This window comes from Symphalangus syndactylus, chromosome 10 (genome assembly GCF_028878055.3).
Source record: "Symphalangus syndactylus isolate Jambi chromosome 10, NHGRI_mSymSyn1-v2.1_pri, whole genome shotgun sequence".
NCBI classification, from domain to species: Eukaryota; Metazoa; Chordata; class Mammalia; order Primates; family Hylobatidae; genus Symphalangus; species Symphalangus syndactylus.
Window position 1 is genome coordinate 20498811 of NC_072432.2, and position 12976 is coordinate 20511786.

Genomic DNA, 12976 nt, shown 5'->3' on the forward strand with positions numbered 1-12976 from the left:
AATATCCAAACAGAAGTTTATTGAAACTAGTGTTCATGCATGTATAAATTGACTTTTTCTTTTTTTTTTTTTTGAGACAGTTTCACTCTTGTTGTCCAGGCTGGAGTGCAATGGTGCGGTCTCAGCTCACTGCAACCTCCGCCTCCCGGGTTCAAGCAATTCTCCTGCCTCAGCTTCCTGAGTATCTAGGACGACAGGTGCGCACCACCATGCCTAGCTAATTTTTGTATTTTTAGTAGACACGGGGTTTTACCATGTTGGCCAGGATGGTTTCCATCTCTTTGACTTCGTGATTTGCCCACCTCAGCCTCCCAAAGTGCTGGGATTACAGCTGTGAGCCACCGTGCCTGGCCTTTTTTTGAGACAGAGTCTCGCTCTGTCGCCAAGGCAGGAGCACAGCGGCGCAATCTCGGCTCACTGCAACCTCCGCCACCCAGATGCAACGATTCTCCTGTCTCAGCCGCCTGAGTAGCTGGGATTACAGGTGCCCACCACCACACCCAGCTCATTTTTTTGTATTTTTAGTAGAGATGGGGTTTCACCATGTTGGTCAGGCTGGTCTCGAACTGACCTCGTGATCCACCTGCCTCGTGCTCCCAAAGTGCTGGGATTACAGGCGTGAGCAGCTGCGCCCAGCCTAAATTGACTTTTTCAAAGGCTGGTAGAGTGCCTGTGAGCAACAATATCTGTGTCCTACAATGCTTAGCATTTTCTTAGCAAACCTGGAAAATGTGCCACAGTAAATGTTCTAGTCAGTCAGGTAGATGGAACTGAATTGGGGAAGCATTATCAGTTTTAAAGGAAAGAACCCAAATGCCAAGCAATCCATTGTCTACAAAAGCAACACATCATTTTTCACTTCATGTCAATTTGACTTTTAGGTAGGAATAGACATGAGCTTGGGAGAAAGACAATATTTAGAGAGAAAATATCAAAAACATAGAAAACGTCAGATAAGGTTATTTTGACTGGGTACAGTTCACCCCCATTACATGATTCACTTACCTCCTTGGAAATCTAACGTATAAAAGGTATGATGGTAATTGGAATGAAATGTGGCCAAAAGATTAAAAAAACTGAGGAGCTTGGGTTCTCAGAGGTGAGTGTGTGACAAAAGTCCTTCAGGTTAGGAAATGGAGCATAACCAATGCTCTGTTAGGAGTGTCTGCTGTTTACAGTGTGTATGGAGAAGTTACTTTCTATAATTTAGAAGGAAGGCATTTACTAAAGATTTTTCCAGCTGAAAGTCTGGCTGACTCATGGATTATGCCACCTCTCGATTTAAATTTTACTTAGTGCCATCTTGGCCAAAAAGAAGAAAAAAAGATACCTTATTGAATAGAACATTTTCATTACAGACAAAGTACAGTACAATGCAGTTTTAAATCTACAAGACACTATTGCATTTAAATTTAGTTTTAATAGCTACTTCATAAGCAAGCAGTTTAATTCTCGAAAATGTTAATTAGTAATCTGCTTCAATTATAGAGGCAAATGTAGTTATTCTATTTAAAAGTGGTTAATAATTTGATAACAAATTATGTAAATGACTCTTTAAAGGAGCAGTGTAACTGTCACCATGAGGTAAGCTCATGACAAAATTTCCAACTGGCAATGCTGCAGTTATTTATTTTACTTTTGAGATAGTCTCACTCTGTTGCCCAGGCTAGAGTGCAGTGGTGTGATCCTGGCTCACTGCAACCTCCGCCTCCTGGGTTCAAGCGATTCTCCTGCCTCAGCCTCCCGAGTAGCTGGGATTACAGGTGCACACCACCATGTCCGGCTAGTTTTTGTAATTTTAGTAGAGATGAGGCTTTACCATGTTGGCCAGGCTGGTCTCAGACTCCTGACCTCAAGTGATCTGCTCACCTCGGCCTCCCAAAATGCAGGGATTACAGGTGTGAGCCACCGTGCCTGGCTGATTCTGCAATTATATGAAAACCTACTTTGTATAGACTTTGTGCCGTGAAAATGAGTGGGAAGTAAAGTCCTAAATTAGAGCCTTGACTCCAGGTTAAGTCAAAATCTCCTTTACTTAATGCTGGTATCTCAAACCCTGTTCCAGTGAATGAGGACTGTTTTGTTTCTTGAAGGCTTTCTGCTGTTAAGAACGAACGCTAATGCAATTAGGGTGGAACCATCTGAAATTCCAAGTCTTCCATTATATCCAAGAAAGGTCTTAATTACGCACTACTGTGGGGCCCAGTCGCCCTCTGATGGTAGTCTCAGGGATGTCACAGCTGTGGGTTGGTCTTTAGAATTATGGCAACCTATAGAAAGGAGAGTTCAACTCCTTCGTAGTGACCAAGGTCAACAAACTTTCTGTAAAAGACTGGAGAGTGAATATCTTGGGCTTTGCAGGCCACACAATCTGTCACAACAACTCAACTCAGCTTTGTAGTGTGAAGCAGCCATAGGCAATATGTAAACGAAAGTGGCTGTGGCCAAGAGTGGTGGCTCATGTCTGTAATCCCAGTACTTTGGGAGGCCAAGGCAGAAGGATCACTTGAGGCTAGGAGTTAAAGACCAGCCCGGGAAACATATCAAGACCTTGTCTCTACAAAACATGAAAAACTTAGCCAGGCGTGGCGGTATGCACACCCAGCTAGTTCTTTTTCTTCAAAAACGCTGAAGCAGGAGGATCACTTTAACCCAGGAGTTTGGGGCTACAGGGACCTGTGACTGTGCCACTGTATTCTAGCCTGGACAATAGAGTGAGACCCTGTCCTAAAAAAAAAAAAGTATGGTTATGTTCCAATAAAACTTTATTGAGGGACACTGGAATTTGAATTTTGTGTAATTTGCACATGTCACAAAATGATGATGTCATTTTTTGGCTTTTTCTCCTCAACCATTCCAGAAAATAAAAACATTCTTAGCCTGTAGGCTATACAAAAATAAGCAATGGGCTGGATTTAGCCCACAGGCCATAGTTTGGTGGCCCCTGCCTGAGATAAGATATGATTAGTTTCACTGGACTCATAACTTGAAGGAAATGCCATCATGTCTAAAACAATTAACTTTGTCTGCACTGAACATCCTAGGCACTGGCACAGTAAAGGCAGGGAAAAGCATCTGCTTTTTTTTTTGAGATGGAGTCTTGCACTGTCACCCAGGCTGGAGTGCAGTGGCACGATCTTGGCTCACTGCAACCTCCGCCTCCTGGGTTCAAGTGATTCTCCTGCCTCAGCCGCCTAGCAGCTGGGATTACAGGCACCCACCACCATGCCCAGCTAGTTCTTTTTGAATTTTTAGTAGAGACCGGGTTTCACCATGTTGGCCAGGCTGGTCTTGAACCCCTGACCTCAAATATTTCACCCACCTTGGCCTCCCAAAGTGCTGGGATTACAGGCGTGAGCCACCACACCCAGCCAAGGCATCTACTTTGTGGTATCTGAGTTGAGGCCAGGCTACGTGGCCTTGGTTAGCATCTTATTTTTCCCGCGGATTACTGGCAATATAAACACACATCGGTATGCTGTGAAAGTTTTTCAAATTCTAGATTAAAAACACCATCAGTAACAAAATTAGGAATACTTATTTACAAATAAGACATTTTCCATTAGCATGACACATGACAGTTTTCATGATAAAGTCAGCGTAGAGGAGTATGTGCAATTTTGCATAAGTAATAAAAACATTCAAACTATCAATGCCCTGATAGCACGAATAAGTTCCACCAGGCATCTCTTTTGACTTTACAGTTTTTATTTCCTTTTCTTCATATATCCTTGATGTTGCTGAGAAGAAACTGAACTTTGCACAACAGCAGAAAAGCTTTGCACAACAGCAGAAAAGTCCAGTTAGTCGCGGATACAGGCTCTTCCTTTTCTTTTTTTTTTTTGAGACAGAGTCTCGCGCTCTGTCACCCAGGCTGGAGTGCAGTGGCTCGATTTCAGCTCACTGCAACCTCGCCTCGGGTTCAAGCGATTCTCCTGCCTCAGCCTACGAAGTAGCTGGGACTACAGGCACACGCCACCATGCCCAGCTAATTTTTGTATTTTTAGTAGAGACGGGGTTTCACCATGTTGGCCAGGATGGTCTCGATCTCCTGACCTCGTGATCCACCCACCTTGGCCTCCCAAAGTGCTGGGATTACAGGCGTGAGCCACCACGCCCGGCCGCAGACTCTTACAGAGAGCACAGTGAGTGCTTGCACAAAACTCTGCTTTTGAAGCAATCCACTGACCTGGTGAAGATCAAAGTACAAACTTGTATGTTTATTGATTCGGCAACTCTGCTTATGGAGAAATACATGTACTAGTCACCAGTACATTTTAATATTGCTCTGCACTTAAATAACCACCACCTGTCACTGAGCTGCAGAAGTGTTGATTCCATAAATGTTCCCAGTGATACCATGTAAGGTGATACCAGTAAAAAAATTTCCAAATGGATCTTTTGTTCTGTTACATGGACAAATGTACCATCACTTAAGAAACAGAAATGCAGCAATTTATCTCCACACAATAGCAAAGGTTTTCTTACGTGACTCTGTAACTTCTACTTAGTCCATAGAAAAACAGTCCCTTTTCTAAGGGTGAAAAAATACCTCTTCAAGAGACAGGCAAAAATTTGAAAATTACAAGAATGTGCTCTTTGTAGCCTTTCATCCCTCCCACAAATAGGTCAACAGTGAAAAAAGGATGAAGTTTCACATTCTAGCTAGAAACGTACAAATGTCACATGTGAACTTTTGTCATCTTTTCTGATTATCGACTACTTCAATTTCACTTGAGTTGTGCTTTTATTCTTCTTTGGAATGGCAGTTCCAGAAATCATTAAATATTAACAAATCATGATGTCAGAGTTCTAGAATAAAAATATTCATCTATTGTAGTACTAGTCCAACCTGAAGGGAGGGAAGAAATGGAATAGTAAGAAAAATTAGATTGCAATGTAGTACAATAGATCTGTCTTTCTAAAAGCTGTCTTAAGGCTCGGCTCACACCTGTAATCCCAGCACTTTGGGAGGCCAAGGCAGGTGGATCACCTGAGGTCAGGGGTTTGAGACCAGCCTGGCCAACATGGTCAAAGCCCATCTCTACTAAAAATAAAAAAATTAGCCAGGCGTGGTGGTGGATGCAATCCCAGCTACTCGGGAGGCTGAGGCAGGAGAATCACTTGAACCTGGGAGGCGGAGGTTGCAGTGAGCCTTGATCATGCCATTGCGCTCCAGCCTGGGGACAGAGCGAGACTCCATCTCAAAAAAATAAATAAATAAATAAAATAAATAAAAATAAAATAAAGCTGTCTTAAGTCTAAGTGAAGCAAGTATGAAATTGTCTAGGTACATTTGTTGAGTTTACTAGGGCTATATCCATTTCACTTACCTTTTCAGAATCTGTACCTGGACACCTCCAGTTGTACAGGTAATACTGCAGATTGCCATCTCCTATACCAAACTTGAGTTTTTCCAAGAATGTCTTATTTTCCATCAAATCCAGTGCATTGAATACATCAAATCCTTTCTGCCAATTTAAAAAAGATTTAAAATTTAAAACAAAGGACTAGTGTTTTCTGTATTACATATCTCAGTGTAACAATTCTTCTACTAATAGCTCGAATATGCATTTCTAGTAGGATTTAATGTCTGTGATATATAGCATAGGTTAAGAATTCAGGGCCGGATGCTGTGGCTCATGCCTGTAATCCCAGCACTTTGGGAGGCTGACGTGGGTGGATCACTTGAGGTCAGGAGTTCGAGACCAGCCTGACCATCATGGCGAAACCCCATCTCTACTAAAAGTAACAAAAATTAGCCAGATGTGGTGGCACGCACCTGCATTCCCAGCTACTCAGGAGGCTGAGGCAGGAGAACTGCTTGAGCTTGGGAGGTGGAGGTGGCAGTGAGCCGAGATTGTGCCACTGCACTCCAGCCTGAGCGACAGAGTAAGACTCTGTCCTTTTTTTTCTTTTTTTTAAAAAAAGGAAGAATTCAGTTTAAAATTGTCTTATAAAACTAGCAGTGTGGCTGGATGTGGTGGCTCACGCCTGTAATCCCAGCACTTTGGGAGGCCGAGGTGGGAGGCTCACTGGAGCCCAGGAATTTGAAACCAGCCTGGGCATAGGCTGTAGGTGTAGGTACAGGACATTGTCTCTACAAAAATAAAAAGATTGACTGCGCATGGTGGTGTGCGCCTGTGGACCCAGTTACACCGGAGGCTGAGGCAGGGTTGTATAAGCCCAGGAGGTCGAGGCTGCAGTGAGCTGTGATTGTGCCAGTGCACTTAAACCTGAGCAACAGAGTGAGAGCCTGTCTCAAAAAACAAACAAAAAACTATAGTGAATCCGATGAAGTCAGCACGAAAATTCAGAAATGCTGAATCCCAACAATGTTAAAAATGTAGTATGATGGCTGTCACTGGCATAAAATTACTTATGAAGATTTCAGAAAATATTTCATTTATGTTTTATTTATTTTTAAATGTTTTTGAGATGGAGTCTCACTCTGTCACCTAGGCTGGAATGCAGTGGCATGATCTCAGCTCACTGCAACCTCCACCTCCCAGGTTTAAGCAATTCTCCTGCCTTAGACTTCCTAGTAGCTGGCATTACAGGTGTGCGCCTCCATACCCAGCTAATTTCTTTGTATTTTTAATAGAGATCGGGTTTCACCGTGTCGGCCAGGCTGGTCTTGAACTCCAACCTCAAGTGATCCACCTGCCTTGGCCTTCCAAAGTGCTGGGATTACAGGCATGAGCCACTGCACCCAGCCTTGTTCTTGTTTTAGAAGGGAACAGTTGTCAAGATGGTTTCATCTCCAGGATTATTAATTATTAGCCTTTCTAAGTCCTACCTTGGCTGAAGCTATTGCCCAGGGACCAAAGTTGTAAAGACTTTAAATAGTATGCAGGCCGGGCGTGGTGGCTCACGCCTGTAATCCCCGCACTTTTGGGAGGCCGCGGCAGGTGGATCACCTGAGGTCAGGAGTTGGAGACCAGCCAGGTCAATATGGTGAAACCCTGTCTCTACTAAAAATACAAAAATTAGCCAGGTGTGGTGGCACACGCTTACAGTCCCAGCTACTCGGGAGGCTGAGACAAGAGAATCACTTGAACATGGGAAGCGGAGGTTGCAGTGAGCCGAGACTATGCCACTGCACTCCAGCCTGGGTAACACAGCAAGACTCCATCTCAAAAAAAAAAGGTATAAAAAAATAGTATGTTTGCTTTGGGCTGATAATGGGAAATATATTTATGTAAAATTTTAATGGTAAAAATTTAAATTTCTTTAAAATGTCAGACAATAATACTATGCAAAATGTGATATAGAAGAAGCACTTTTTGTTTTTATTTCTCAGGGTTTTTACCTTAAATAACTAGTTACTGGCCATATTTGGGAAGTGTTGAAAAAAAGCAGACAATCTGAGGATGATGTTGACTTGGGGATCCAAAGGCACAGGTAAGAGATTTTAATTTTATTTTATTTTAATTAATTAATTAATTTGAGACAGGGTCTCACTCTCTTGCCCAGGCTGGAATGCAATGGTGTGATCTCGGCTCACTGCAACTGCCAGCTCCCAGGTTCAAGTAATCCTATTGCCTCGGCCTCCCGAGTAGCTGGGATTACAGGTGTGTGCTATCACATCCCGCTAATTTTTGTATTTTTAGTAGAGACAGGGTTTCACCATGTAGACTGGCTACAATTAAATTTTGAATTTCATTCCTTTAATTTTAAAATTCAGAGACTATTTGGTTGAATAAAAAAAGTGCTGCTAGTTATTCACTCAACAAAAATATTCACTCATGTATTAATATTTTCCCTATATTACTTCGTAATATGTGAGGTTTATATATATATATATATATATTTTTTTTTTTTTTTTTTGAGACAGTTTCTGTCACCCAGGCTGGAGTGCAGTGGTGCAATCTCAGCTCCACTGCAACCTCTGCCTCCCAGGTTCAAGCAATTCTCCTGCCTCAGCCTCCCGAGTAGCTGGAATTACAGGCACACATCACCAAGCCTGGCTAACTTTTGTATTTTTAGTAGAGACGAGGTTTCACCATATTAACTAGGCTGGTCTTAAACTCCTAACCTCAGGTGATCCACCCATCTCGGCCTCCCAAAGTGTTGGGATTACAAGCCTGAGCCACCATGCCCAGCCTTATATATTCTTATGTAAGGGTTAAACATTTATAATTTGTACATTTTGTCTTTTTTGTTAAACTGCAATAAAATTAATGATGAAAATAGCCTCAAGTTTCAAAAGAAACTCTTATCAAAATTCTTCCTTTGACTGATGATCAATAGTTTTTTAAAAATCTCGCATAAATTCCACCTGTGTGGAAGAAAACACAGTAAGATGTCTTCTATAGTTTGGCACAGACATTTGGAGAACCAAACGGCACGAACAGGAAGGAGTGGCTTACCGATTTAGCCAGGATGAGCGCGTCGGTCATGAGGTCCAGCAGGGGTGTCTCTGTGTGGATGTTGTAGAATGAGTAGGCGGCTTTGAGGCTCTTGTGGGCAGGGTGGTGCATCACCGTGGAGGGCAGGGTATAGAAGCTCAGGAAGTCAGTCAGTTTACCGTTGGGGCTCTAGGAGCAAAGGTGCTGTCAGGCAGAGACCTCCTTGAACCAACTGCATACGTGCATTTCCGCTAACTCTGTTCTCTCCCTTGCCCCAGAGAACGAAAAGCAGTCACACTTCTTTCTCAGCAGTCTAATTTGGGGCCCCTTATATTGTGCTGTGTAGAGGCCAAGAAGGGCCTGGAGTTGGGACTTCAGCCTAAGTGCCCGTTGGTGATTTGCACAAAGTTCTTAGGAAGCAGAATGTCATGCCTGTAATCCCAGCACTTTGGGAGGATGAGGCGGGTGGATCATGAGGTCAGGAGCTCGAAACCAGCCTGACCAACATCGTGAAACCCCATCTCTACTAAAGATACGAAAACTTAGCCAGGTGTGGTGGCACACACCTGTAATCCCAGCTACTTGGGAGGCTGAGGCAGGAGAATCGCTTGAACCCCGGAGGCAGAGGTTGCAGTGAGCCAAGATTGTGTCATTGCACTCCAGCCTGGGCGACACAATGAGACCTCCCCCGCCCCCCCCAAAAAAAAAAGAAACAGAAAGAAAGATAGAAGCAGAATGTCCTAAAAGGAAAGCTTCCCTCCGGCTGACAAATGAGTCAATTCTTTAGACTAACGGAACAGTGATAAAAGCAGATTCATTGTTTTTGCAGAAATAAAAGCTGTAAGGATTAGAGGGCTGCCTTCTCCAACTAAAAGATACTGTGCACTATCTCACACTTTCTTAGCACACAGAAAGAATTATATCAGGCCTAAGTAAGGGTGGGTAGAGTCTGGAAGCTGTTTGGAAGAGTTGGCAAGCTTGTGAAAGGTCTTACTACTGCACCAAAATATACACATGTGAATAACTGGAGAATTTTGCAGCTGTCAAAAATAAGGGATACAATGGATGACATTCATTTCATCATCACTGGCAAAGCTTCCAACACAAGAAATTAGCCAGTATTGTTTGGGTTGTTGTAATTAGCTGTGGTGGCCTTGCTCACTTTTAGAATATGATGTGTTTGAATTGTGCGGCTGAAGAGGCTGGTCCACACACATGCCACTGCAAGTATTTCTTTCAGCAGAAAAGGAAATTCCAGAAGGATGTATGCTTTGGTTTTCAAATGCTTCCGAGTCATTAGACCTTTCTTCAGCTAGCAAGAAACTAAAGGGGTTAATCTACAGTGATTCCCTACTGCTCTATATTAGCAGCTCAGTATTGGAGATGAATTCAACCTTCAGGTTTAATAAGGATTTTAGATTCTTCTAAGAATTTCTCATATCCATCTCATATGCCGAATTACTGCAGGCACCTGCAGAACCTGATTAGGTTCCCCACCCCATTTTCATCATCTGCTTTCAGAAAACTACTTCTTCACATTCACATTGCTGGTAAAATTACTGTTTCCTCTCTTGCTGTTAAAATGACCAGAGAATCACCAACTGTTGGGGAAGAGTGGGATGATCTTTCCATTGTCCCTCACACCCAATCAATTGTAAAGACTGATAAAAAACAAAACAAAAAAAACCACTCACAACAAAACCCACCATGGCACCATGTCTAGGTGGCTTATAAGCAACTTCTAACAACTTTCAAGGAACAAGTGATCCCTATTATTACATACACTGTTCCAGAGAAAAAAGAGGACAAGCTCTTCAGCTCATTCTAACTTTGGTATCAAGACAGGACAAGGACAGGGTAAGGAGGGGAAATTAATGGCCAACTTCAGTAGTGAGTATAGAAGAAGATCCTAAGTAAAATATTAGCAAACTAGGGCTGGGCATGGTGGCTCACGCCTGTAATCTCAGCACTTTGGGAGGCCAAGGCAGGTGGATTTTCTGAGCTCAGAAGTTCGAGACCAGCCTGGCCAACACAGTGAAACCCCGTCTCTACTAAAATAGAAAAAATTAGCAGGGTGTGGTGGCATGTGCCTGTAGTTCCAGCTACACGGGAGGCTGAGGCACAAGAATTGCTTGAACCCAAGAGGCGGAGGTTGCAGTGAGCAGAGATTGTGCCATTGCACTCCAGCCTGGGTGACAGAGCAAGACTCTGTCTCCAAAAAAAATTAAAAAAAAAAAAATTGGGAAACTCAATCTAAAAACAGAGGTAGTCTCACATAAATGGAAACCAAAAGAATGTGTCACTAGCAGACATACCCTGAGACTGGCTAAAGGAATTTCTTCAAATAGAAAGGAAATAATAAAAGAAGGAACCTTGAAGCATCAGGACGGAGGGAAGAATGATAGAAAGAGTAGAAATTTGGGCTACATATAATAAATTATGCTTATCCTCAAGCATCATTATTAATCAGTGTTACAAATCATACTTGATGATTAAAACAAAAATCATAATACTATCTGATATTTAAGACAACAATATTTAAAAGTGAAAAAGGTAAAGTGACCTAAATAAAAGGTGACTCAAAGTAATAAATGTTGTTACCAATCGACCATGATAGGTCACATATATATCTTGTAATACATCAACCATCATAAAAACTATACAAATACACCCAAAGGTACTATAAATAAAACAGTATCCTAAAATATATTCAAGTAATCTACAGCAAGGCAAGAAAAAAGAAACAGAGGAACAAGAACCAGAAGAAACATAAAGAAACCAAATAATCAAATGGTCTGGTCATAGTAATATACAATAAAGTATACTCCAGAGCAAGGAAAATTATTAGAAAGAGAGGTATTACATTATGATAAAAAAGATCAATCCACTAGGGAGACATAAAGACCCTAATATACATGTGAGTATCAAACAAGAGGCCCAAAAGAAATCAAGAAAAACTGACAGTGTTGGAAGGAGAAATAGACAAATCCACAATCACAGCTGGGGACTTCCATGCCCCTCTCATCAAGTGATAGAACTGCTAGACAGAAAATCAGCATGGAAATAGAAGAGCTGAATAACTCAATTAATCAACATGATCCAATTGGCATACAAAGAACACTCCACCCAACAGTAGTGGTATACACGTTTCATGCACCCATGGAATATCCATCAAGACAGTCCATATCCCGAGTAATAAAACAAACCTCAAGAGCCTTAAAATAATCAAAACTCTACAGTGTGTGTTCTTTAACCATAATTGAATCAAACTAGAAATCCGTAATAGGGAGACAACAGAAGATCTCTAAACACAGCAAAATTGAACAGCACAATTCTAAGTAGGGGTGGCCTAAAGAGGAAGTCTCAAAGGAAACCAAAAAATACATAGACGTGAATGACAACAAAGATACAACATACCAAAATATGTCAGAAATAGCTAAAGCAGTGCAGAGAGGGAAACTGATAGAACTAAATGCTTACTAGTAACAGGGAAAGGTCTCAAGTCAGTAAGTCCCTCCCTCAAGGAACTAGAAAAGAAGAGCAAAATAAACCCAAAGCAGGCAGATGGAAGGAAACAATAAACACGGGTAGAAATCAATAACACTGAAAATAGGAAAACAACAGGGAATATCCAACAAAAGTCTGGTTCTCTGGGAAACAAATCAATAAAATGATACGAGTCTACCAAGATGGACAAAAATAAAGAAAGAGAAGACATGAATCACCAATATCTGGTATGAAACAAGAGATATCAGTACAGATCCTGCAGCCACTAAAAGGATAACAAGGGAATACAATGAACAACATTAATTACACTCATACATTCAACAATTTAGAAGAAATGGATGAACTCCTCAAAAACTATTAAAACTCAAGATGAAATAGATCATCTGAATAGTGCTATAACCATTAAAGACATTTAGTCCATTATTTAAAAACTCCCAAAAAAGAAACAGCTAAGCTCAGATCATTTCAACTGGAGAATTCTAACAAACATTTAAAGAATTAACACCAATTCTTAATTTCTTCCAGAAAATAGAAGAGGAAATAATACTTCCCAACTCCTATTATGAGACCAGTATTATCTTGATATCTAAACCAGACAGACATTCCAAAAAAGGCACTCCAGAGAGATATCTCTCATGAACTCAACAAATACTCAGCAAAATATTAGCAATCAATACAACAATGTATAAAAATAATTATACACCCTGACCAAGTGGATATTTTCTAGGAATGTAAGAGTGACCCAACATTTGAAAATCGATCAATGTAATCTAACATATCAACAGATTAAAGGAGAAAAATCATATGATTACATCTATTGAAGCAGAAGCAGCATTGGAAAAAATCCAATGCCCATTCATAAGAACTCTCAGCAAGTTAGAAATAGAGGAGAATGACCTCAAATTGATTAGGAGCACCCACAGAAAAACCTACAGCTAACCTCATACTTCATGGTGAAAGAGTAAATGCTTTTCTTCCACCATCAAGAACACGATGAGGATGTCAACCTTCCCCACTCTTTCTCAACAAAGCACTGGAAGATCTAGGTCCTGCATTCATACAAGACCAATAAATAAAGGCATCGAGATTGGAAAGGAAGCAATAAAGCTGTCCTTATT

General features: G+C 41.4%; 1 protein-coding gene across 3 annotated transcripts in view; it reads right to left on the reverse strand.

Moving 5' to 3' along the window:
- Positions 1-3483: 3483 nt before the first annotated feature.
- The window catches only part of NMT2 (N-myristoyltransferase 2), a 61536-nt gene continuing 52043 nt past the window's right edge, over positions 3484-12976 (reverse strand). For all 3 annotated transcript variants that reach the window (XM_055296635.1, XM_055296636.1, XM_063610124.1), the window contains 3 exons: positions 8373-8540; positions 5334-5471; positions 3484-4852 (listed from right to left, as the gene is read on the reverse strand). In XM_055296635.1, the coding sequence (XP_055152610.1) occupies positions 4832-4852; positions 5334-5471; positions 8373-8540 (327 nt within the window). In that variant the 3' untranslated portion in view covers positions 3484-4831. The remainder of the gene's footprint in view (positions 4853-5333; positions 5472-8372; positions 8541-12976) is intronic.